General features: G+C 42.0%; 1 protein-coding gene across 4 annotated transcripts; it reads right to left on the bottom strand.

The window, feature by feature from the left end:
- Positions 1-9,468: 9,468 nt before the first annotated feature.
- On the bottom strand, positions 9,469-25,927 carry LOC308098343 (cell adhesion molecule CEACAM5-like). Of its 4 annotated transcripts, none has more exons than XM_080446653.1 (8): positions 25,861-25,927; positions 25,136-25,248; positions 24,516-24,848; positions 21,056-21,340; positions 20,265-20,528; positions 18,426-18,710; positions 12,258-12,521; positions 9,469-9,788 (listed from the first exon to the last, which is right to left on the bottom strand). In XM_080446653.1, exons 2-8 carry the CDS (start codon positions 25,218-25,220, stop codon positions 9,604-9,606), a joined length of 1,701 nt encoding a protein of 566 aa, XP_080302779.1. In that variant the 5' UTR covers positions 25,221-25,248; positions 25,861-25,927; the 3' UTR covers positions 9,469-9,603. The 4 variants fall into 4 exon arrangements, with proteins under 4 accessions (XP_080302779.1, XP_080302780.1, XP_080302781.1 ...); XM_080446654.1 differs by having other exon boundaries at positions 21,056-21,334; XM_080446655.1 differs by having other exon boundaries at positions 9,645-12,123.
- Positions 25,928-26,419: the final 492 nt, after the last annotated feature.

The raw sequence follows: 26,419 nt of genomic DNA, 5'->3' as shown, positions 1-26,419 counted from the left end.
TTAAAAAAAAACACTACTAAGTAGGCTTAAATAATAATGTTAAAGCTGCAATCCATAACTTCATTTTGTGAATAAAAGCAGAGTCGTCAAGTAAAAGGACAATGGGCAGTGGCTAGTTTTAGCGTGAGCTAAACTAGAATGGAGAATTAAGACGACTCCTTCCTTCCAATAGTCTTTTATTTATTTTTTTACAGCTCAACAGCAGGAATGGGCCCCATCTTGTGTGCCGCCTTACACCTTATCCCTAAAATTATTGGCCACATTTTACTTTTTTTTTTTTTTAATGGTTCAACTAGCCGATCTACATAGACACGTTGTGAGCTTGTATATCGGCTATTTGAACTATTTAAAAACATAAATCAAACTGGTAAAAATTTGCAAAAACGTTAAGGGATAAGGAGTAAGGCGGCGCACAAGATGGGGCCCTATGATGGAGCCGTACACGCATTTCTGGCCAGACTAGAAGGGGTATGCGTAGATTACGTAGAATAAATTTATTTTAGACTTTGGCAATTTATTTTAATGCCTTGTTCAAATATCACTGTGATTGTGTAAGTTATAACCTTTACATGCTGTGCTGTGAGCACTCTCAGCCCTTGTAGGAAACCCCCTGTCAAACACCACGTCCATATTAGATTGATATGATAACTAATTCATTGGTCTCACTTAACTTGCCTGGCTCCACTTTCCTGGCTGCACTCTTCTTCTTCCACACTGACAATGCCGTACACGTACAGTACACGTTCTCTTCAGATATATATATTTTTATGACAAGGGGTCTCCCAACAAAGGCTGAGAGTGCTCATTGTACTAAAAATTTGCTTTTGGCAAATAGATTTCTGGTTGAAGGACAACATTTACATCATTCTTGTCTTACTTCAGTCTTCACTGATGGCCCAACTTTTGTATTTTTTCTTTTTATTCTTTGCATTCTCATGTGAAATCAACACGAATAGAGCTGGACAAAGAGTAGGTGACTGAAGAGAGTGCAAGTAATTTATCGAAGAATTGTTTTTAGCTGCTATTAAAAACCTAATCAAAATATTTCAAACAATGTATGCACTGAATTGCCACTCTAGCTGGTCATGCAAAAAGGTTTTGTCTTCCGTGAGTGATGTCGCCGTTGTCTTTAAGTGTTTGATCTGTTGTTCTTGAATCTGTATAGTGGATCTCACTTTGTGCAGGGCCATGTTTGTGTGCGGAGCACCTTACTTCATTGGTGGCCTAATTACTGCAGAGGATGCAATGACGGGATGCAATTGTTTTCCTTCAACCAGTCTGATATTTGCCCATTTTATTTTGCCTTTTTGAAAATAAGGCTGTTAAGCTTTGGTGTTTCAATAGGGAAATAACCATAATCTTCACACAAAACATTTCTTGTTAAACTAGGGGTGACAGGGGTGGAGGCCTGGCGAGATGTGGGTGCCAGTCCATTGGCACCGGTGGTGGTGGACGCCACTGTCGGCGCCAGGGCTGGATCTGGCTCGCCCGCTGCTGGCCCGGGTGTTTGGTGTTGGCCCACTGGGCCTCTGCCCCTCCATTCCTGCGTCTTGGCCGATGGCAGTACTTTTTCGTTCCTTTTTTTTGTTGTCCTTTTGCGTTTTACATTTGTTAAACTATAAAATTATTATAAACTAGAAAAAGTGCTCCTCGGAGCACAGGTCTCCGCCAGGTCAGGTAGGTTAGTGTGGGCCAGCAATGTTCGGAATTCGCCAATCAGGCTGGAATGGGAAAAATCGGACGGATCACTTGACTTAAGAGATAATATGTACCGATTTGTGCGATGTTTGGACTACATTTGTAGGAGTAATATGAAAAAAATGGTTTTGCAAAAATCGGCCTCCTGGTGGTGCTATAATAGGGCAATGTAGAAAGGGTGGCATTTGTTCCTCAACGTAGTGCAAATGTGCGTGCAAAGTTTCACTGCAATCGGATGCTGTTCCAAACGGGCCACTCCTGCAAACTTAAGATGTCAATGTTAGCCAATCAGGATGGAATATGAAAAGTCAAACAGATCCGTCTTGATCACATGACTATAGAGATCATGTGTAGTGTATACTGATTTGGGTGAAATTTGGATAAAATATGAAGGAGTAATATCCAAAAATATGTTATAAGTCTGGTGGCGCTATGAAAGGCAGATGTGAAAAATGCAGGGAAAAGATTTTCCTTGTCCTCTAGGGAGTGCACATACAAAGTTTTGCACAGATCGGTGCAGTTATAGGTAAAAGTACAAATTGGCCTGTTAAAGCGCCTCCATGAGGCTGATTTGGCATTTCTTCCTCGGCCTAGTGAGAATGTGCGTGCAAAATTTCACGGACACTGCATGCTGTGTTCATGATTTGAGGCATTTTGTGCAAAACTGAGCACTCGTACAAACTTTGGAAGCCATTCATAGCCAATAAGGATGGAATATGAAAAATCTGAAAGACCCGTTTGGTTTAATGACTATAGAGATACTGTGTACCGATTTGAGTGACGTTTGGACAGGGTGCAAAACCGGTGGCAAAACATACTCTCTCGCCATGCCTTTCGGCCTGGCGGAGACAATTAAACACAGCAAATTTGGCACAATATGAATACACAGAGATAAAACTAAATGTGTTGTTTTTGGGCCCCAACAAGGCTGACCTGTGGTTTTATTACATTTGACCTGTGGTTTTGTTACATTGCTCTCTCACTGTTCACATATGGGAATCAGCGCCCCTGGCGATGATACAGAAGCTTCACATTAACTCCCTCGGGCCAATTCCTATTGGTCCGGTGGGCCATCAGTCGCTTTCCGGAAATCCCTACCCCCCGAGGGTATAAAGGACCCGGAAAGCGGAAGTTACGTTCTCTTTCGCTTCTTCTGCCTCGATGAAACACAGAGATTACACACAACTGTAACACAAAATGACTTAATATGAAGAAGATTTTGTTGTTGTTGATCAAAACAAGGCTGACCTGTGGTTCCTCAACAACAAAGCTGAGCAACACTATCAATCTTGCAGAATGTTTCTTAGAGCCTAATATTGTGCAGTGTGTACAGCATTAACACATTCCACGCCAGAGTTAAATATCATAATGTACTCACCAGCGCCAGCGATTTATTGTTGTTTTTTAGTTTTTTTCACGTCGCCACAGACATCGCTAAATCCATTAAAATCGCGCGTTCAACTGTTTGTAAACACACAGGGTAGCTGTGTGAGACGCCCAGCAAAGACCGTTTCGATCTGCGATCCGCCACCTTGAAGCTACAGCGGTTTATGTTAAACAGCGATCAGCGATGAGAAAAACAACAACCGAGAAAATGGAGATTTAGTTTCCGCTTTAGAGTGGAGGCGGATGGGAACGAAAATCTCCGGATATGGATAATTCCGTTTCCGGTGGTGCTACAATGAAATGTGTCGTGGCGAACGAGGCCTACAATGAAATGTGAACCTGCGAGTAAGAAAAAAAAAAAGACCACTTCGCGTAGATCTACGCGACTGGCACGCTGCGCAATTATTTAGGTTTGCGTAGATCTACGCGATTAGCACTCAATGTGTTGTAAAATAACTGCTTGCTTGATTTTGTTCTTTTAACAAGGCTGACCAGAGGTTTGTTCAACAACAGTGCTTGGCAAAATCAGCAACAGTAATTATTATACAAAAAATAAAATTATTGTTTTTGTTCTTTAACAAGGCTGACCATTGTCATCAGCAACACTAACAATTAATCAATGGTCTGTTACACACAACTATAAAACAAAATTACTTGTTAATATCAAGAACACATTTTTTGTTTTTTGTTCTTTAACAAGGCCAACCAGAGGTTTCTTCAACTACAGTGCTTTTCCCCATCAGCAACACTAACTAATATACTCCAATATTGTGACCAAAAAGAATAAATACAGATGGCTTAAATTTGGCATAAGTTCACAATACAGTACATCAAAAAAATGTCAATAAGCACATTCCCCTTTTTTAGATCCTTAATTTTGCTGGCCTGTGGTTCGAGGGCACAGACAGTGAAACAGAGTTTAGCAAAGTGAGAAAGACTACCATTGGTTATGAATGTGCTTCTTAAATCCTCGTATTTGTCTGGGTCTACTCTACCCTTTTAACTTCTGCAATAGCTGCCTGATTCACAATAGTTATTATTGAAAACATATTGAAAACGACCACTTTCGTCGGTTTTCTGGGTATTGAAAACCTCAAGGGATGCGTCTGTGACGTATATACCATGCAACCACTTAAACGTAAGATTTCAGAAGCTAGAACTTTTGACACACTGATGGAGTATATTAAAGTATATTGTGGGTAGTATATCGAGATGACAGATATGGGACATTAAAAAGGATAAATTAAACAAATGGGACAGTTTATTAGAACACAAAAAAAATCGCTATAGCCTCAGTAGTTAACCAGTGAAATTACGGTATTTTACAATGCCTCTCATAGAGATTGCATTGAGAGCTGCAGTTCATCGTTCTAACGGACCTCGTGTAGCAGAGCTGTGTCAAAAGTGGAAGATTAAGATTAAGATTACATATTACTTATTACCTTAATTTTAAAGTAATATATTTCGTTACATATTACTGTCTGAGCAAGAGTAATATATTAAATTACTTATTCATTTTAAGTTACTTTTTACCAAAATGCCCAAATCTTTTTTTTAAACAAATATCAGTAAATAATGTCATTGTATGCTCATAGTTGTTCTTCATATAGGCACTACTGTATATAGGCCAATTGATTCATTTATTAAATGCATGTTTATTTATTCAACTTAAATAGTAAACAAATCCCATCATTATTTTTTTATATTTTGGAGAAAATAGCCAATTTTACATCGAGGTGCCCAGATGTCCCTATTGTGCCCACCTATCCTGTATTCCTAGTAAGTATTGACACCTATTTGCTATTAAATGGGCAACGAAAATTATCAGTTTGATCAGATTTAGTCCAAAATGTTCCGATCGGGAGATGCTTGGGTAGCCACCTGTGTGACACTGACACTCCTGCTGGGGTGTTCTGTGTTTCTGACGTGACGTTACGTTACGGGACTGTTTGCTATTGTTTTGGGCATGCTGTTTGATCAGACAGACCACCATGTGTTGTGCCGTTTACGCATTAACTTTAGCGTGCGTTTTCTCTTCAGTTGTGGAGATGTGGTGGAGTTAGTACAGGCTTACTAAGCTATCATCGGTCTAAATACCCATTTTCAATGAATACCAGAACGCTCGCCCCAAAACACAGTCGCCCCGGGGCAAATCTGCCGGTATTCACCTGGTATTCCTAAACGTAACCTCAGTAATTATGTCTTATATTTCTAACCTTATCCTCAGTAAAACAAATACAAGAATACAAGAAGAACCGCTTGTCTGCTAAATAAATGGGGGTGATGTGTTTTGGGGCGAGTCTTCCGTTTACCGTTTCCACCCAGCAGAGGCACAGGAGATCCAACCTGGGTCCTACGACAAACTTACTGGCCTTCTCCTTGTGTTTTATTTTATTCATTACTGTTAAATTCAGTGTTTATTAACAGGGGGGATGTTTATGAAAATACGGAACAAATTGCATGTCTCTCTCTCTCGCAACCCCAGCAACCCCTCCCCCCGCCCGAACTATTCCTTTTTTCCCCCCTCTTCTTATTTTTCATACCAGTAACCTGTAAGCTGATTGTATGACGTTCTGTATAGTAGTGTGTATATCCGTCTGTCACCTATATGTCATCATAATTTGTGTGCGTGGGGATCTCATTTTAAACTTTATGAGCCTTCCAGTTTAGTAGACCTTGTATTGTGTGTCATGTCTTACTAAATAAAGTACATATATCAATCAATCTCTCTGCTGCTGCTGCAGCTGCTCGAGCCACACACAGGGCCCTATTCCCAGGGACATTTGAACAAACCACTAATTAGGGATTTCGGACTAGGCAAGAGGCGTTTCCCCGCAAAATTCGGTATTCTATGGCACCCCCCTCACCCGCCAAACACCTGAGCTACCCGTTACATTATGCATAGGTGTGGTTTGGGCGTTACAATGATAAAACCAATCACCGTGCCAGAAGCCATTGCCTTTAAGAGAAGACTGCGCTAGCCGTCATCCCGATCCAATATATGCTCTAGCCTATCTACCTGTCTGCACTGTTGCCTGGTCTGATTATTATAAGCCACATTGGGCTTGTTTTCCTTCTTTTTTTTTTTTTATCCAAATACATTTTTATATTAATTTGTAGCCTATTGTGTTCACAATAAGCTTGTCATATTAGTCAGATCCGGAATAGTATATGAAAGCCATTTAAAATATGTATACTATTGGTACACACTGGCTGCTCCCAAATAATTAATTACATCATGTTGCGACAACGCTCCTACGTGGTACACAGACAAACAGTAGCACATGGGTATACTAAATTGGACAGTTTTAGGAAAGGTCTATAGCCTATGTACTCACGTTGGCTGTTATCGTTCTATTTCCACCGTTCTAATGGATTCCAGGGGTGTGTAAACATCTCTGAAGTTGCTCCATAGTTTCCTCTGAAGTGACGCAGTTAAAGTTAACTTACATCCATATTGTCCCCGTTATCTTTCATCATCCACCTTTGTTCAGTAATCCCGAACAGAGCTAAACTTTAAGTTTACAATATCAAAGCCTCTCAAACCCAGACACATTGCTGCGATGCGTATGTGCGTCGCCTACCCAAAATAACAGACATACAAGCTATCAACGGCGCTGCGTCATGTCGTGTCGACAGCTTACATATCTGTTATTTTGGACAGCATACAATGAGGCGCGCGCGCGCCACGGAGTAGCCTATCACTAAACCAAAAACATTACATTACGTGGTCAACAACATACTAGACATGTAACTTGCTTGGAGCTTTTAATGCAGTGGTTCTCAACCTGTGGGTCGAGACCACAATGGAGCACCCAACGCCTGGCGAGCTTGTAGATCTGCTATTTTCACAATATTTATCTGTGGAACCGAGTCAAACAAAATGGGGGGGTCCCCAGTTCAAATATGGTTATTTTGGGGGGTCATGAACGTAGCGTTTACGCGGGGAATATAATAATAATATAGGCTAATATATATAATATAGGCTATAATATAATATTCACCCGAACGTCCCGCAGCATGGGTTTAATGAGACAGCAGCCAAAATGAAAATCACACTATGATCCGATCATCTTATAAAAAATTTAAGTGCTTAAGATTTTAGCCCAAACCCAACGGGACCCGACCCGGCCCGTCGGCACCGGCTGAGCCGGGTCTAAGTTTTTTTTACATCCAAATAAATTCACATATTAATTAATTTGTAGCGTAGGCTATTGTGTTCACAATAAGCAACTTGTCATATTAGTCAGATCCCCAAGAGTATATGAAAGCCATTTAAAATAGTTATATATTCCTACACAGCTGATGCCAAATAATTAATCAACAGGGCAGCGCAACGCTAAAGTAGCCTAGGTCAAATCAATCACTGTCTTGTCATGACGCAGCAGTAGAGAGCTCCCTTTAAAGTTTAAACCATAACATGACATAAATAATGGATCTTCAGAACTTTCTTCATGTCTTTTTCACCTCAAAGAAATTGTTGGCTTATTTCTTCAAATGAAAGCACAGGCAGCGGCCAGAAGGTAACATTGGGTGTGATTTCTCCATTGCAAAAATGATTACGGTTATTCTATGAAACATATATTTCATAGAATAACCATAATCATTTTTAAAATGGTTATGGGGCAGTGTATATATTTATATAGCCCTATTTGCTCCAAGCTGTTTTTTAAATAAAATATAGACTGTTAGGGTAGAATGACTCCTGTTCTTAACGAATTACCAAGATTTAATGAGAAATAAGGCTTCTTTAGAAAAATGACTGACGGGCTGGGCTGGGTCTAATTTGTCAATTATTAGTCGAGCTGGGCTGAAATATTTAGGGGATATGAAAGCTCTAGTTAGTAGTTTGAAGTGCTCATGTGGCCTTAGAGTTGCTTCTTTTTGTTTTCATAGACCTGCGGACTGCGGTTGCTTATTTCTCTCCAAGGCTGGCAACACGGCTCATGGTCCAACGCACAAAGCCATTGTAGTGTCTGTGTGCACTTGACGGGTGATTTTATAAACCAGCGGGTGCTTCTAGAATCCACTATCCCCCGTCCCCAAGCCGTACCCATGTGTGTCTGTAGAATTGCAATGTGGGGGATATAGCAACAACACGCCCACGGGCACACCTCCACGCGCAAATAACGGCGTCGGCATAATGGTGACGGGTAGAGCAGGTGCTAGAATAACCTATTGGGGCGGCGCAGGTCCATTATCCCGATTTAACGGGGAATTTTTGGCCTGAGAATGGGGCCCTAAGTGTGCTGGCTTTGCGTGTGCGGTGAATGGCCAGCTTAGTTTTTTTGCATGGTCCCATGGCTGCGCGCAAAGTTTTCCCATCTCCAGGAGGATATAGATTCTATAGCCCGAAGGGACAGTCATGGGTTTTATTGGTTGTTGTTGGTTGTCAGGGCAATATCACAACCAATCGGTAGACGGCCAACCAATCATGACCCTTTTTTAGCAAACCCTCCCCCTTTTTCCATAGCACGCCCCCCTATTCATATGAAGAGGAGTGCACTCCCACATACTTCACATATTTTAAAACGTGTTCCTTGGGAGAGTGCTTGAACACTCCAAATATTATACGTAATATTGAAGACCTCTCAGGTCGGCCTTGTGCTCTGCCCCCACTGACGGAGATTGGGGGCGGGGGGGGGTTAATTAACGCTTAAATAATGTATTAAGAAATCATAAATTAAGCGTTAATTAAGGGTACATTATCAGCAAGTGTTACCAATAAGCATAACATCATGCAATACAGTATTATGATAGTTTTATATTATGTTTTGACACGTATATTGCTTTGAGGTGTAGTTACGAATTGTAACTAAATCCAAACAATAAGTAAAAACAATTACATGACTATGTAGGTCCCCCACCCCATCTCCAGAGTGGTTTTATTCTGCAATATTCTGAGTCAATTCAGTCAATAATGTGATTAATTTCATCAGTTTCCAACTCCTTCATCCCGTCATCCTCTAACCCCTTCAACCCTCATGTCTCATCGTCCCCTCAGCCCTCATCCTTTCATCATCACACCCTTCATCCCCTCACAACGTTCTCACCTCTTCATCCCTCCACCTCTCATCCCTTCACATTGACTGCCAATCACGTAGATCTACGCGAACCGCTTTAAAGCCGCCACGTGCCAATCGCGTAGATCTACGTGAAGTGAATTTTTTTTTTTTTTAATTTTTTTTTTATGTTTTTTTTTTCCAATGAAAAACTCTGGCACTGGCTAAAAAAATATGAAAATAATTCTGGCAGTTAATGTGTTAATGCAATACTTTATCCCCCTCACCTCTCTTTCCAATTCACTCTATTGAAGTCAGATCTACATCAACTTTTCATTCTTCAATAAATAAACAAACAACTCAAATTGATTTCACTATTTGAAGGTGTGGTCTTTACTAGTGAAAAAAAAATCAGTATCTCATGATCTGGTTACACCAATATAATCTTACAGACGACACATTTAAAGGATTACACTTTAAATCACTCCTCAACAAATCATTTGAATGAATCCATGGTTCAGTTCAGTGACGTATACGTACTACAGCAATTCATACAGTTTTTACAGTTTTCCTGAAAGATAACAGTACACGAATATTTGTCTCCCGATTCCTTGTTAATCCAAACATAGACACAGATAATAACTATAACGATTGCAATAATCACGGCAATCGTTACTCCAGCGATGGCACCAGATGATAAACCTAAAAAACAAGCAGAAAGAAAAGGAAAAAAAACACGACGATTATTATTATTATTATCATTATAATTATTTTATTTCTACATTCTATTATCTATTAATTCATGAAACCTGTGTCTGTGTGTCCCGGGCTGGAGGAGTGTGGACACTGGCTTCTCTTATTGGCCAATACAACCCGTCAACTTCACAGATTGGTCAAGCTTTGAGTCCGCTGTGTTTTATTATGTGGGCACCGGCTTCCCTGATTGGCTAACCGACCCGTCGGCTTCACTGATTGGTTGACTTTGCGTCACGTTTGTAATGCTTTGCCAACATAAGTGGCAACATAAAGTGGTGGACAAACCCTAGTTGAGTCAAAGTATAAATGATCCTGGTGAAATATTATTCAACTACAAGTGAAAGTTGCTCAGCCACATTTGGACATGAGTTAAAGTACTGGAGTATTTACTTACATAAATTCAGAATTACATGCTTTTTAAAATACTATTATTAATAGTATTAAAAAGAACATTTTCTTTTTAATATCAATGCATTGCTGTATTAAACTGTATAGACATTTTCCAAGAAGAATTTAGAGATTTAAAACAACATATCCTCCTATAATTTGCCAATGCTCTGTAGTGGTAGGTAGGTAGGTACTGTAGGTAGGGTGGTGAGGCCAAAATTGTTCTGCCCGGTTCTCCTCAGTGGTTGGAGCAATTGATCTGTGTGATAACTGCACCTGATATCTTCTCTGTTAATTAAAAACAAATATTTAACTTTTAGGTATTTTACTACAATAAATTTTTGCTTTATCTTTGTAAAACCTTTAATTACATATGGAAAAGAAATGTGGCGGCGTTGGCGCAAAGCAACATGGTTTAACTAGAAAAGGTGCTCCTCGGAGCACAGGTCTCCGCCAGGTCAGGTACGTTATTGTGGCCTCCTGGTGGCGCTATAATAGGCCAATGTGAAAAGGGTGCCATTTCTTCTTAGGCCTTTCACGGCAATCGACACTGCATTCATGATTTGAGGCATTTTGTTCCAAAAATGTGTTTTGCTAAATTAGACCTGCTGGTGGCGCTATAACAGGCCAATGTGAAAAGGGTGGCATTTCTTCCTCAGCCAAGTGGGAATGTGCGTGTGAAATTTCACGGAAATTGGAAGCTGCGTTCATGATTTGAGGCATTTTGTTCAAAGCGGACCAATCCTGCAAACTTTGGAAGCCAACCTTAGCCAATCAGGATGGAATATGGGAAATCAGGCAGATCCGGGTTGATCACATGACTATAGAGATACTGTGTACCAATTTGCATGAGGTTTGGATAAAATATGTAGGAGTAATGTAAAAAAAAAAAGGGTTTTGCACAAATCGGCCTCCTGGTGGCGCTATAACAGGCCCATGTGAAAAATTTGGGCAGAGGTTCTGAATTGGCATCCAGGGAGTGTGTGTGCACAGTTTCGCAGCGAGCGGACGGACGGACGGACGGACGGACAGGGGGTAAAACATACTCTCGACAATAACATGTTTTGCACAATGGGTAGGCCAGGGCATGTATTCGGACTTGCGCGACCCCAATAGGCCGACGTTATCTTTAAATGCACATATCTCGAGAACCATCCGACCGATCCACTTTAAACTTGGCGTGTGTATCACCAGGACTCGAGGGAGTGCCATGCCCGGTTGGAAGTTGGTCGGATCAGCTCTTATTCAAAACCAAAAATCCACAAATCTCTGTGTAGGTCTGTCACCTGCATATCTCGAGAACCGTCCAATTGGTCGACTTCAAATGTGCATGTGTATCTTCGAGGACCTGAGGGAGAGCAGTGTTGAATGCTATGGAGATCCCTGATGTGATCTCAAGAACCGTTCAAATTAGTGCAGCACCCATTGTCATATTGATGATATCAAGGATCTCCATATATGGGTATAAATGGGACACAGGCAGGTAGACACAGATTCACAGAGTTTGGGGGATTTCAGCAGTCAGCACTGCACTCCCTCAGGTCCTCGACAATACACGTGCCAGGTTTGAAGTCTTGAAATAGATACAGATGGTACAGTTCTCAATATCAACTATTACATAATGCAGCATACTGTATGTACAGCATTACCGTACATTTTTTAAGTAGTTATTTCTTGATTTTTTTGGTCAAATACTTAGAGAAGAGTCCTGTTTTATTCCAGTTCAAATGCACATTGCACAACATAGCTTTAAAAGACAAATGACAACATTGTGATCTTGATCTTCATAATGTAACTCACGAAGATCCTGAACAAGAAGTCTTTTGACTATTAAAACCTATGTTAGTTTGTGGGGAATTATAACTCCATACTGAATGTCTTCTCAGCCCAGCACCTGATGATAGGAAGAGTGTGATGATTTACTATCTTTTTCAATTCAAACACTGAATAACTGAAATACTGTAGAAAGTCTACTCAAAAGCCAAGAACCACTAATCACAAACTTCAAAGCTCTTCATTCCCACTTACCTTGAACAGTGACTGTGGCACCAGAGTTTTGATATCTCAGAGTCTTGCTATTAAAGGCCTGACAAATGTAGTTACCGCTCTGACCAATCTGAATGTTCAGTAATTTGAGTTCTGGTCCAGTAATAAGATGCAAATTTCCATTCAGAAACCACTGAAACACAGCAGTAGGACTGGAAACAGCTGAGCAGGACAGGGTGAGATTTGATCCTTTTGCAATGTAGTCATTTGAAGGGGAAGCCTTCACTTTAGTGTTGCCTGGGCCAACTGTAGATTAGCAGACACCAACAAAAGAAAAAACACCAATAGATATTATTAGTAGGTTTAAAAATTCAGCTGTAGAAGAGTAAAACTGAAACATCCTAATTGATTAAAGAACCACTTCCCCCATTTTCAACCTATATTAATTTGGTCCTCTCTAATGCTCTCTCTAAGATGGCACCATTTCTGTGTACTCGCGCTGTCTCGGAGGAAGTTTAGAAACTTGAGGTTACAAATGTAACCCCGGTTTCTTTAGAATTCGGAGTGATATACTCACTATGGGATATCAGCGCCACCTGGCGATGCACAGAGCTACATACAATAAACTCCCGGGCCATTTCATTGGCTGTGAAGGGTATGCCACGTAGACGGAAGTCCCAGGGGTATAAAAACCCCACGTGACCGTTGCTCCTCCTCTTTAACAACAGCTCTCTGCAAGCAGATGCTTCACAGAAAGGGGTGTTGATCAGTATAGTATATCACTCCGAATTCTAAAGAAACCGGGGTTACATTTGTAACTGAGTTTCTTGTCAAATTCTCTCTGATATACTCACTATGGGATGCATAAACCCCCCTTGGGGCTCTAAGCCAACAAAAAACCCTCACAGACCCGCATGCCCACCAGCCCACGAGGCCCCGCCCCCACGGGCGTGACCTCCGGCCTCACGGGCGCCCCAGCCCTCCGGGCCAGGGTGCGGGACACAGAAAGAAAGGTAGACCCTGACAGACCAAGTCTGCCCCATTCAACTAATGAAACAGACACGAGTCTGCCCCATAAGTAAAATGAGGGAACAGGGCCTCCTCCCCTGGGACCCAAACTCTTCCCTCTAACTAGAGACAACCGCTACGCCCAGGACGGCGTGCGCCACTGATGACGCTGCCACGTCCAGGCTGTAGAAACACAGCAAAAGTCGATGGAGACAACCATTTTGTATCTCCTGAACTGAAACTCCACTGGAGAGGGCCCAGGATGAGGTGGAAATGGCGTTGCACGCTTGGGAACGGCGTTCCCATAGCAACCGTTGCGGGGGAACGGTGTGAACACGCGTGGGAACGCTCTTCAGAGTCTCCCTCAGTGTCCAATTTTTTTTATATATTTTTTTGGCTTGTTATCTGTTGTTTGTTACTTGTTGCAGAATCGTTTGCCGTGAAATAAAAATAAAAAATGTCTGTGAGACATGAAGCCATATGATATTTTTTGTGTATTATGATTATTATGAAATATGAATGATTTAAATGTGTGTGTGTGTGGGGGGGGGGGGGGGGGGCTCCAGGAAAAAATAGCGTGTGAAGTAGTTTCAACTAGGCTACCTGGCTACTTCTATTTCCAGTAGTATTTCAAAATAAAACGTGTGTTGAATTATAACACATTTCAAGTATAGATTTAAAAAACCTCTTATTTTGAAATGCACATCGCTTTGAAAGGAAACAGACTTCTGTGGCCGCTTGCTTGACTAACGTCAAGCCTACGTTCTTCTCACACACTCCATGTTGGCTTGAGTAAAAGGTAAACAACACACGGACGTGGACATATGGAATATAAAGACTTAAAGTTTGGGGCAAAAGTTCATATTTACCACCATGCTCTGCTCTCTGAAACCAAGACAATCTTTGCAGAAGGTGAGTAAGTAATTTTAATCTAACGCTGACAGTGAGAGTGAGTGGTGGAAAGTAACTAAGTACATGTACTCAAGTACTGTACTCGAGTATAATTTTAAGGTATTTTTATTGAGTAATCAGGGGCACCCAATCGAAAAAATAAGAAATAAACAACATAACCCTAACCTAACCCTAACCCTAACCCTAAACCCGAATTAAAGTAACAAAAAAACGAAAATAAAGTACCCAAATCCACGAAATTAACCGCAAAAAAAATTAAATAACATAACCCTAACATAACCCTAACCCTAAACCGGAAATAAAGTTAAGAAAAACCAATATAAAGTACCCAAATCCGCAAAATTAACAGCAAAACTGAAGATGATGGCCAATGTTGATGATAATTGATAACAAAATATATATATATATATTAAAACAATTAAATAAGCCCCCCCTGCAACGTTTCCTTTTTGCCACACATATACACTTCATGGAGTACATTTTTTGTACCGAATTAACCAAATTAAAGTAATAAAAAACGGAAATAAAAGGGGAATAACCGCGAAAAACCGCGAAATAAAAGGGGAATAACCGCGAAAAACCGCGAAAAAAATTGCACACGCGTGGGTCACACACGCGCGTGGAACCCTACTGGTCACACATGCACGCGCGCGTGTGACCAGTAGGGTTCCCAAAGCGAATCCAGGCCATTTCCACCACTGAGAGCGAGCCTTCAGTCCTTCTGGAACTGGGGCGCCACTGCTAGCGTAGGCCAGCTTAATGGCATCCAAGATCCATCTATAAAGCGTCGCCTGAGCAAACTGCCTTCCTCTGACCACCTTGGCCAAAGGAGACAAAAACTGCGTCGACAATCGGCCGGCCGCTGTTCTCTGACCGTAGAACTTTAAAGCTCTCACCGGACAGAGACAGTGCAACCGTCTATCCTTCGCGAAGCGAAAGGAGGTGGATGGAAAGCTACCAGCCCGACTTGGGCATGGGTCACCACCCCGTTCTCGGGAACGAACGCCATGTTAGGATCAAACAGAACCTTCCTGTCGCCGTCCGAGAACCCCATGCACACCGAACTTACTGAGAGCGCGTGCTTGTCACTGACCCGTTTAGCCGTAGACAGGGCCCCCAAGTCCTCTTGGGGGCCGTTTTGAGACTAAAGAACTTCAGATCCACAGACTCAACAAGGTTCAAACGGAGGGCGGCAGAATGCATCTAGCTCCACCGCCAGGACCCAATGCCGGGAACAGAGGCCCGTTAACCGGCCTGGCTCGCCTGGCGCCGCCCATGAAACAACGCACCAGATGCTGGCCAACCGTCTTGCCATCGAAACCCTCGTGACAAGTGGAAAAGGCCCCCAGGTACATCTCAACCGTCGAGAAGGTCAGCCTGATTTAACCTGCTTTGCAGGAAAAAGAGGATGCTGCACAACTGAGCCTGGAAAGCCACCACCAACGTCGACTGTTCCAGACCCCAAGACACAAACAATATGCCATTTTACGTCGTCTGCAGCTCTTGTGGAACTGGCCCTGGACCCCTGTATGGTAGCTACCACGTCAGGGGACAGGCCATACGAGCCCAGAGTCGCCCTCTCACGGACCAGACCTACAGGTCTAGGTCCTGATGGAGGGGGTGGAAAATCTCGTCCCCTGCCTACCGTAGCAGATCTCTGATCGGGGGGAGGGGCCAGGGCTCGTCGTAGAGGAGAGGATTATTCCTGACCTCCACGCGCCCCACGCCAGTGCCACCAGCGGCACTGACAGTCCGTGGAGTCTGACCCTCTCCATTGTTGAGAGGACCAACTCCAGTGACGGGAACGCATAAAGCAGTTCGGTCGGCCAAACTGGCCCAGATCTGGCTCGTTACCTCCGGAGGAGAGGCCAATCTGCGTGCCAAAAATTTCCCCTGAACAACAGAGTCGCTCCGCTGTTCAGGAGGCCCGGTACATGTGAGGCTCTGATTGACGCAAGGCGCACGTCGCACCACAGCGTCAGATCACCAGCCAGCTTGTCCAACACTGGAGAGGCCAGGCCTCCCTGCTTGTTGACATAGCACATGGTCGTGGTGTTGTTGGTTCTGATCAGGACATGACATCCTAGAAACCGAGCCTTGCAAAGTCTGACCGTCAGAAAAGACCGTCATCAGCTCCAGGTAGTTGATGTGGGCCGTCTGTAGACTGGGACCCCACACCCCCCTGGCCGAGCGGCCCCTTCCGCGAGACCACAGCACCCATTTTGACCCCTTGGACAGAAGGGCTGCGTCTGACCACGGTCTAAGCGTGTCCACACACCGTGGGGATACCCGGACCTTCCGATAACCTCAGGTGGACGGGACTCCAAGAGCCCGCATCCACCTCTGGAAAAAAAGATCACATGTGGGGCTTGTCCAAACAAAACAGGTGTATGGCCGAAGTCATGAGACCCGCCGCCTGCATGCGTAGCCTGTATGTGACTTGTCGCCTCACGCGAGAAGACCATAGACCGAAAAGCTGTCTATCATCTCTTCATCCCTCCACCTCTCATCCCTTCATTAACGCAATACTTTATCCCCCTCACCTGTCTTTCCAATTCACTCTATTCAAGTCAGATCTACCTCAACTTTTCATTCTTCAATAAATAAACAACTCAAATTGATTTCACTATTTGAAGGTGTGGTCTTTACTAGTGAAAAAAATAATTTGTATCTCATGATCTGGTCATCCTCCGGGCCAGGGTGCGGGACACAGAAAGAAAGGTAGACCCTGACAGACCAAGTCTGCCCAATTCAACTAATGAAACAGACACGAGTCTGCCCCATAAGTAAAATGAGGGAACAGGGCCTCCTCCCCTGGGACCCAAACTCTTCCCTCTAACTAGAGACAACCACTACGCCCAGGACGGCGTGCGCCACTGATGACGCTGCCACGTCCAGGCTGTAGAAACACAGCAAAAGTCGATGGAGACAACCATTTTGTATCTCCTGAACCGAAACTCCACTGGAGAGGGCCCAGGATGTCGCCATGCCTCTAGTAGAGCGAGCCTTCAGTCCTTCTGGAACTGGGGTGCCACCGCTAGCGTAGGCCAGCTTAATGGCATCCAAGATCCATCTAGAAAGCGTTGCCTGAGCAAACTACCTTCCTCTGACCACCTTGGCCAAAGGAGACAAATCAGCCGGCCGCTGTTCTCTGACCGTAGAACTTTAAAGCTCTCACCGGACAGAGACAGTGCAACCGTCTATCCTTCGCTGAAGCGAAAGGAGGTGGATGGAAAGCTACCAGCTCGACTTGGGCATGGGTCACCACCCCGTTCTCGGGAACGAACGCCATGATAGGATCAAACAGAACCTTCCTGTCGCCGTCCGAGAACCCCATGCACCATGCCCCATCGAAACCCTTGTGACAAGTGGTGAAGGCCCCCAGGTACATCTCAACCGTCGAGAAGGTCAGCCTGATTTAACCTGCTTTGCAGGAAAAAGAGGATGCTGCGCAACTGAGCCTGGAAAGCCACCACCAACGGCGACTGTTCCAGACCCCAAGACACAAAAAATATACAATTTTACGTCGTCTGCAGCTCTCGTGGAACTGGCCCTGGACCCCTGTATGGTAGCTACCATGTCAGGGGACAGGCCACACGAGCCCAGAGTCGCCCTCTCACGGACCAGACCCACAGGACCAGATCCTGATGGCGGGGGTGGAAAATCTCGTCCCCTGCCTGCCTTAGCAGATCTCTGATCGGGGGGAGGGGCCAGGGCTCGTTGCTAGCGAGGCAAGCTAAGCTAAAACAGCACTGCTAATAACCTGTTGCTTAGTCAAGTGACATACCCTTCACAGCCAATGAAATGGCCCGGGAGTTTATTGTATGTAGCTCTGTGCATCGCCAGGTGGCGCTGATATCCCATAGTGAGTATATAACGGAGAATTTGACAAGAAACCTGCCTGCCAGTGACATCATCGGTAATTTCAAACTTTATTTTTTGCATTTTATTGATGCAAGAAAAAATTTGATTATTTTAGCTAGGAATCTCCATTGATAATGTCATACCGGTAATAGTTGTCCACAGCCCACGATTAAGACGCATAGTGAGTAGAAGTAAACTGTGCCATCTTATAATGAGCATTAGAGAGGACCAATTATACAGTATAAAGATAAGGTTGAAAATGGGTGAAGTGCTCTTTTAACACAAGATGTCAGACAGCACCAAAATGCAAAAGGAAAGTAGCTATTGGTTACAATAATTTGATCAACCTCCATATAGTGTATCTACATACAGTATAAGCTATAAGCTGTAAGATAGGGAAGTTAAACATGCAGGTTAATAACTCACAGCTGATGAAGAGGTGTACTGGTGGACTGCTTCCATTGTTGATGGGATTGAACACCTTACACTTGAATGGTCCCTGGTCATAGCGGGTCACACTGACTATGGTGAGAGTGGAGCCTCCATCACCAAGCTGAACTCCCTCACTGGGCGTGACCTCAGAACTGCCATTGAGCCAGAGGTAAGAGAGGGAGGAACCAGAGGAGACAGAGCAGCTGAGGACTGCTGTGTCATTGAACTCCACATAGTTTGTGCCGGTGATGGGAGTTATGACTGCTTTGGAGACTGGTACTGTCGGGGTAAAACAAAAAAAACAAAAAATGCTGTAAGCCATTTCCTGGAATTATTCATGATTAAAGGACCATAGTGCTTGGCATGTTTAGCCAAACTCAAGCTATACTTCACATTACTGTTACCGTTATGGTTTTCCAAACCATAACGTCAAAGGAAATATCAGCACTCATGAAAAAGTCAAACAGAAACAACCTTCTGGCCTTCGTCAGGTCTGAAAACTGTTTTACCACATCTCTGATGTAAAACATCCACACTATCATGAACTATTCTAGGAGATTGCAAGTGTGGTTGCGCCGGCCGCCGGGACGCGAGGAATACGCTGGGAGGAAAATACAGACAAGTGGTCGGTACAAAAATGTGGCTTTGAAATAGCTTGTTCAATAATAATCTTCGTGCTTTCAGTAGCACAAACAACAACAACGAGACCGGATGCAGCGATCTCTGTTATCTCACACGGAGTAAGGCTGACTTAGCACTTCCGGTGGTTCTTTCACGATAAAGGTTACAACAAATACAGGCAATATGCAGTGAAATAATAATATGTGTTTTTTAAACTGTACATTATTAAGTTCCCTTTTAACTGTTTTAACTATTTAATGAAATGACATGAAAATGAAATAAATAACAACATTCGGAGAGGTGTGAGAGATCTAATATGTGAGAGTCAGGCGTTGATAGTATTTAGGTGAGAGTCAGGCGTTGATAGTATTTAGGTGAGTTTTGCAGGAGTTGAGAGTATTTAGGTGAGTTGCAGGTGTTTATAGTATATCGGTGAGTTTTGCACTACAGCACTAGCCTGACGCTCAGCCTGAATTTTCATTTTGTTTCACTCCATTATTCAGTCTGAAAGCCCTCTCAGTTCAGCCGTTTTCTGAGATGGGGGAGTGGCCAAAGTTGGACTCTTTGGCGATTGGTTCATACTGGATTATCCCGATCCCGATTCGTCGTACAGATTTTCAACCGAGAAAACCCCGCCTTCGACAGCGTCACCAGACCCTGAATGCGAGGCTAGCGATTCAGGGGGTGGAGCCAGGCTACTACAGCACTGCACTCCTTCAGGTCTTCGGCGATACACGTGCCAGGTTTGAAGTCGATCAGTCGTACGGTTCTCGAGATATGTGGGTGACAGACCGATACACAAGGATTCTGTGCATTTATAGATAGATGGTTTTATGTACAGTACTCAATATCAACTATTACATATTAACATTTACAGCATTACTGTAAATGTTTCCAGTAGTTATTTCTTGATTTTTTTGGTCAAATACTGAGGATGAATCCTATTCCAGTTCAAAGGCACATTGCACAACATAGCTTTAATGGACAAAAGACAACATTGTCTTGAGGTCTTTTGACTATTAAAACTGTAAAATGGTGGGGAATTATAACTCCATACTGAATGTCTTCTCAGCCAAGCACCTGATGATAGGATGAGTGTGATGATTTACTATCGTATTCAATTCAAACACTGAATAACTGAAATAGAAAGTCTACTCAAAAGCCTTCAAGAACCACTAATCACAAACTTCAAAGCTCTTCATTCCCACTTACCTAGAACAGTGACTGTGGCACCAGAGTTTTGATATCTCAGAGTCTTGCTATTAAAGGCCTGACAAATGTAGTTACCACTATGACCAATCTGAATGTTCAGTAATTTGAGTTCTGGTCCAGTAACAAGAAGCAGATTTCCATTCAGAAACCACTGAAACACAGCAGTAGGACTGGAGACAGCTGAGCAGGACAGGGTGAGATCTGATCCTTCTGCAATGTAATCATTTGAAGGGGAAGCCTTCACTTCAGTGTTGCCTGGGCCAACTGTAGATTAACACACACCAACAAAAGAAAACCCATAAAAATGTGTAGGTTTAAAAATACAGCCATAGTTGAGTGAATATTTACTATTAAGATTTTAAAACTGAAACATAATAATTATCAGATTATTTATTAAAGGACCACTTCACCCATTTTCAATCTATCTTCATTTGGTCCTCACTAATGCTCATTGTAAAATGGCACTATTTCTGTTTCATTGATGTAAGAACAAAAGAGAAACAATTTAGTTTCTTTTAGCAAGGAATCTACATCGATAATGTCATTGTCCAAATGAGATTCATAGTGAGTGCAGTAAACTGCGAAATATGAGCATTAGTGAGGACCAATTATACAGTATAAAGATATGGGTGAAGCGCGCTTTTAACACACAATGTCAGGCAGCACCAAAATGCTAAAATAAAGTAGCAATTGGTTACAATAAGTTGATAAACCTCCATATAGTGTATCTACATACAGTATAAGCTATTGCTGTAAGATAGGGAAGTTAATTATGAATGTTAATAACTCACAGCTGATGAAGAGGTGTACTGGTGGACTTGTTGCATCACTAATGGGATTGAACACATGACACCTGAATGGTCCCTGGTCATAGCGGGTCACACTGACTATGGTGAGAGTGGAGCCTCCATCACCAAGCTGCACTCCCTCACTGGGTGTGACCTCAGAACTGCCATTGAGCCAGAGGTAAGAGAGGGAGGAACCAGAGGAGACAGAGCAGCTGAGGACTGCTGTGTCATTGAACTCCACATAGTTTGTGCCGGTGATGGGAGTTATGACTGGATTGGGCACTGGTACTGTCGGGGTCAAAAAAAAGTGCTGTAAGCCATTTCCTGGATAAAGGACCATAGTGCCTGGCATGTTTAGCCAAACTCAAGCTATACTTCACATTACTGCTGACCGTTTTCCAAACCATAACATCAAAGGAAACATCAGCACTCATGAAAAAGTCAAACAGAAACAAACACATTGCAACCTTCTGGCATTCGTCAGGTCTGGAAAACTGTTTTAGCACATATCTGATGTAAAACATCCACACTATCATGAATAAACCACATTGTTTTTGTGACAGTTGACAGTGATACCTTGTGTGACCTTGACAGTGATACAGTCACAGGTTGGGTGTGGGAGAGCTGTGGTGACTCTGGGGTTCAATGGGCTTGATGTTTGTGTTATTAAAGGTAGGTTAAGTGCTATGTGTTCTTAAAATAAGTGTTGAATAGCAGTATTTTCTTGGTCATGGGTATAGTGATAAACAAACTATGTGGCATTTATCATTGCCTGATGATTGATTTCCAACCTCAGTCAACAACAAATGCCTGGGATGTGCAGTTACATTTAACAAACAATTTAAGGTAGCCAAAAGCCATGTGGTATTTGTAGTTGTTGTTGTTGTTGTTGACAGTAGCCTAATCATGCTGCTGCACTTAACTATATTCTAGTCAGGCCCGACATTTAATACAAGGTGCTCATTGTTGGACAGCAAGCAGTCTGTGTCTGGTCCCCCTTTGTGTGTCAATAGGATGAGACGTGCAAAAGTCGACTTGCAAAAATCAGAAGTCATTAATGACCTATATTATTGTTTTTCCTGTCATGTGCTTTAAATTATGCCAATAATATATAATATTGCCTCTTATTATTATTCCCCTTATTATTATTATTATTATTATTATTATACTCATTCAAAGGCAAATTTCAAAGACAAATATTGTACATTTAATCCAGATTTCTAGGAAGGCTATCGTTTCTTGTTATTGTTATTTTCACAATGTTTGCCTCTTTCTTATATTATTTAACAATTTGGCAAATGTTTGACCAATTATATAGTTTGTTGATTACTTTTGATACAGTAATGGTCTTTTTTTTCCTTTCTTTCTTTTTTTAGGTATTAAAAAGGTCTTAAAAGTCCTTACATTGTCACTTGCCTCATTTGGTTACTCATAATATTTTTTATTTTAATATTTCTTTACTGGAACTTACCAAAGTGTTATTGTGCAATCTCAGATAGTAACTAAAAATCCCACCCAGTGTGAAGTGGGCGGTGTGGTCACAGTGGTCATCACAGTGATGGAAGTTCACTTAAAGAAAAGTAATATTGTGGACCAACCATTGTACACCCCTAACTTAAAAAAAAACATAAATATGTTTTTTTTAAGTGCATAGTCCTATTTATAGGGCTATGCACATGTGTCATGTTTCACTAGCCAATCACAGTCCTGAATAGACTGTGATTGGCCAATCACGGTGCAGGGTTAGGGGGGTACACTGGTGGCCAATCACAGCGCAAGGTTGGGGGGGTGCAATTTCCAAACCTCACATATAGGGGCGGTTTCACCGCCCAAAATTAGTGTTAGACAGTCCAACACCCCAAAATAATCATAATCATATTTGAACTTTGAACATATTTGAAATTATCCCACGATTTTGCAACCCTTTTTCACCCAGTGCCAATTGTCTACGTAATCCTGGGCGCTACACTCCCCCTGCCAGCCTAGGGAGCCCAGAGCCGAGCTCATGCCTCCTTCAATGCATGAGAGCCAACTAGCCTTCTTATCACCTGACAGGGAGGAGTTTCCCGGTAGGACGTAGCGTGTGGAATAGTCTCGTTTAGCCAGTCAACTATTCCACAATCTCCGGATGTTATATAGAGTCTGGAACTACACCTCTCGAAATCCAAGAGAGGAAACTGGCACTTCCGTTCACGAAAATATGTTTTAAAACATCTTTAAATTGTATTTCTATTATTTAACAATTTGGCAAATGTTTGACCAATTATACAGTTTGTTGATTACTTTTGATGATGGTCTTTTTTTCTTTCTTTCTTTTTTCGGTAATAAAAAGGTCTTAAAAGTCCTTAAATTGACCCTTGACTGTCATCTGGGGACCCCCCCCCCTCAAAATCATGTGGTGACCCCCCTGGGTATCCCGACCAACAGGTTGAGAACCACTGTTCTAGTCTAGTGCACCTGACGTCAGTAGCCTAACTGTAACTGTTGCTGTGCAACAGCAGCAGACAACAAGACAGACAGCCAACAAGCCGTTTTCCACTCGCGTGGTTTCCTAAAGGAAATGTTTTCTACTGGCGTGGTTTCCTACAGTGGATGTCTCAGGTTTCCAATCAAACTAAGCCTCTTATTTAAAAGCAAGTTTATAGAATAGCATTTAAAAGCGACCCAACGCAACCCATGGCTCTTGTTTTGATGGCAATAATGTTATAGGTTCCATGGCGGCCAGCAACATTGAATAATGATATAACATTGATCCATTTATCCAACAGGAAAAAGTCCATCAAATACATCAAACAAATAAATGAAATGTGACACTTCATAGCGAGTATATAAAACTTGCATATAAGTAGCCTACATTATTACATTGTCAGCTTGAAACATTATGTTATTGGAAAGTTAACACATTATTGGCTGCTTTACCCACCAGTAATGTAATAATGTATTAAATGATGCAAATCAAGAGTTTTTTATTATTATATTATATAATAATATAATATATTATATTCATTATTATATTATCCACTAGTATTACATTAACAATAGTTATTACATTATTGGCAGTAATTGTGTGTGTGTGCGTGTGTGTGTGTGTGTGTGTGTGTGTGTGTGTGTGTGTGTGTGTGTGTGTGTGTGTGTGTGTGTGTGTGTGTGTGTGTGTGTGTGTGTGTGTGCGTGCGTGCGTGCGTGCGTGTGTGTGTGCGCGTGCGTGCGTGCGCGCGCGTGCGTGTGTGTGTGTGTGTGTGTGTGTGTGTGTGTGCGCGCACACGCAAGCACGCACACGAGCGAGAGTCATGACTCCTGAGCTAATCTTGCAAACAGCTGGACCAATTAGCGCCAAACAAACAAGAATGAGCGTTAGCCTAAATGTCACATTTCAGAGGGTACGTAAACATCTTATATTTAAATTAATCTCTCATTGCTTTAGTGTATATTTTTCATTGAAGATAATACAGGATCAACTTACTGTCGATCTTCAGTATGGTATGTCCCTCCATCAGTTCTCCTCCGTCTGTTACAACACTGAGTCTGTATTCTCCATTGTCATTACAAGTCAGATTTCTGAGCTCCAGGGATGCAGTAGATCTGATCAAGGTTATTCTGTCTTCATATCCTGGTGCGATTACATTTACACTAGGTGAGTTAATTATTGCTGCTCCATGGACTGTTTTACTCATAAAACTGAAAGATACTGAGAGAAATGGTTTGTTTGATTGATTGATTGTTGTGGTGAACGTCACACTCCCTCCCAGTGCTCCATTCAGATGGTCTGGTAGAACTCCTGCTCCATGGCTTAAACCTGGAGGAGATAATTACAGGTTTAGGCAGGATTCTGGTGAAACTTGTATGGACTTTTGAGAGAATCAGTCAAAAAAGTGCTAAAATATAATTAGTCAGCAAGTGTATCTTGTAAACAATCTAATGAGATTTAAAACACCTTTGAACATGGTCGATGGAAAATTGGAAATTAAATGCAATATGACAAAAGAGAAATGGTTTACTTGAAAATACATATTTTTTTTGTACAACTCCTTCATTATCTAATTTTTAGCCACATCTCTGCTGTTTAAAATAATATGACCTCACCTGAGAGCAATGTTAAGATGAATAACTGTATCACGCTTGTTTTCATTTCTGCCGTAGAATCAGACATGCACAGTATGAATAGCATAGAACAATGAAAGTGAAAGCATTTGCACCTCAGTGTTTATCTGCAAAGTTACAGGAAGTACAGGAAGTTCAACATCATGTACCCTGTTTGCTGATTCTGGCCATTTTTATAGCCATCATTTTTACGACATTGTTAACATCTTATGCTTTCACTTGTGTGTGTGGTGTTGGGAAAGTTCACTTTCTACATGAACTAGTTCAAAGTTCAGTTCACAAATTTTCTAGTTCAGATTAGTTCATAATTTTTTTTTTAAACTAATCATTCAGTGCCAGACTTATTTCAAGCTTGTTGATCCCTGTGCCAGGATTTTGCTATTATCTTACCTTTTCAAGTAGTCACAGAATATTTATCTTCAGTAAGATTGATCCCCTGATGGTTGCTAATCACTGAGGTGATTCAGGTGTGGTTTCATATTATTATTATTGTCATATTATGACAAAAGAAAAATGGTTTACTTGAAGATACATCTCTTTTTGTTTTTACAGCTCCTTCATTATCTAATTTGTAGCCACATCTCTGCTGTGTTTAAAATAATATGACCTCACCTGAGAGCAATGTTAAGATGTTTTCATTTCTGCCGTAGAATCAGACACGTACAGTATGAAGTAGAATAGAGAAATGCAAGTGAAAGCATTTGCACCTCAGTGTTTATCTGCAAAGTTACAGGAATTCGCTGATTCTGGCCATTTTTATAGCCATCACTTTTACAACATTGTTAACATCTTATGCTTTCACTTTTCACAAAAGGGTAAACTTTTCTCCATGCTTTAATTGCCTTTAATTATTAACCATTGTCTTCGCCTGAAGGCTGGGGAGTGGGGACAGATCATTTCTGCCCCTGTATCGCTCTATCTCTCTGTGTGTGTGTGTGTGTGTGTGTGTGTGTGTGTGTGTGTGTGTGTGTGTGTGTGTGTGTGTGTGTGTGTGTGTGTGTGTGCGCGTGTAGTGTTGGGGAAGTTCACTTTCTAAATGAACTAGTTCTAAGTTCAGTTCACACATTTTTAAATGAACTAGTTCAGATTAGTTCATAATTCAAAATGTTTAACTAAATTAAGTTCATGGTTCCAAAAATTGGAACTAGTTTAGTTATTTCTTTTTTTTTTGTACATTGTGATTGCTTTACCATTTGTAACTTTTTCTTTTACTATTTTAATAAAATGAAATAAAACTAAGTTCACATCTGTGCTGTTTATTAACCC

Source organism: Gymnoscopelus braueri (genome assembly GCF_963280865.1).
Source record: "Gymnoscopelus braueri genome assembly, chromosome: 1".
Taxonomy (NCBI): Eukaryota; Metazoa; Chordata; class Actinopteri; order Myctophiformes; family Myctophidae; genus Gymnoscopelus; species Gymnoscopelus braueri.
Note: the sequence above shows the minus strand (reverse complement) of the source record. Positions and strands in the feature narration are given on the sequence as shown.

Excerpts from the sequence above, each read along its gene's own strand:
- LOC308098343 (XM_080446653.1), bottom strand. The coding sequence starts at position 25,220 with ATGCTATTCATACTGTGCATGTCTGATTCTACGGCAGAAATGAAAACA. Across the intron at positions 21,341-24,515 it reads TACCATACTGAAGATCGACA|TACCAGTGCCCAATCCAGTC; the intron begins GTAAGTTGATCC and ends TGACCCCGACAG. Across the intron at positions 12,522-18,425 it reads AGTACACCTCTTCATCAGCT|TTGGCCCAGGCAACACTAAA; the intron begins GTGAGTTATTAA and ends GCTAATCTACAG.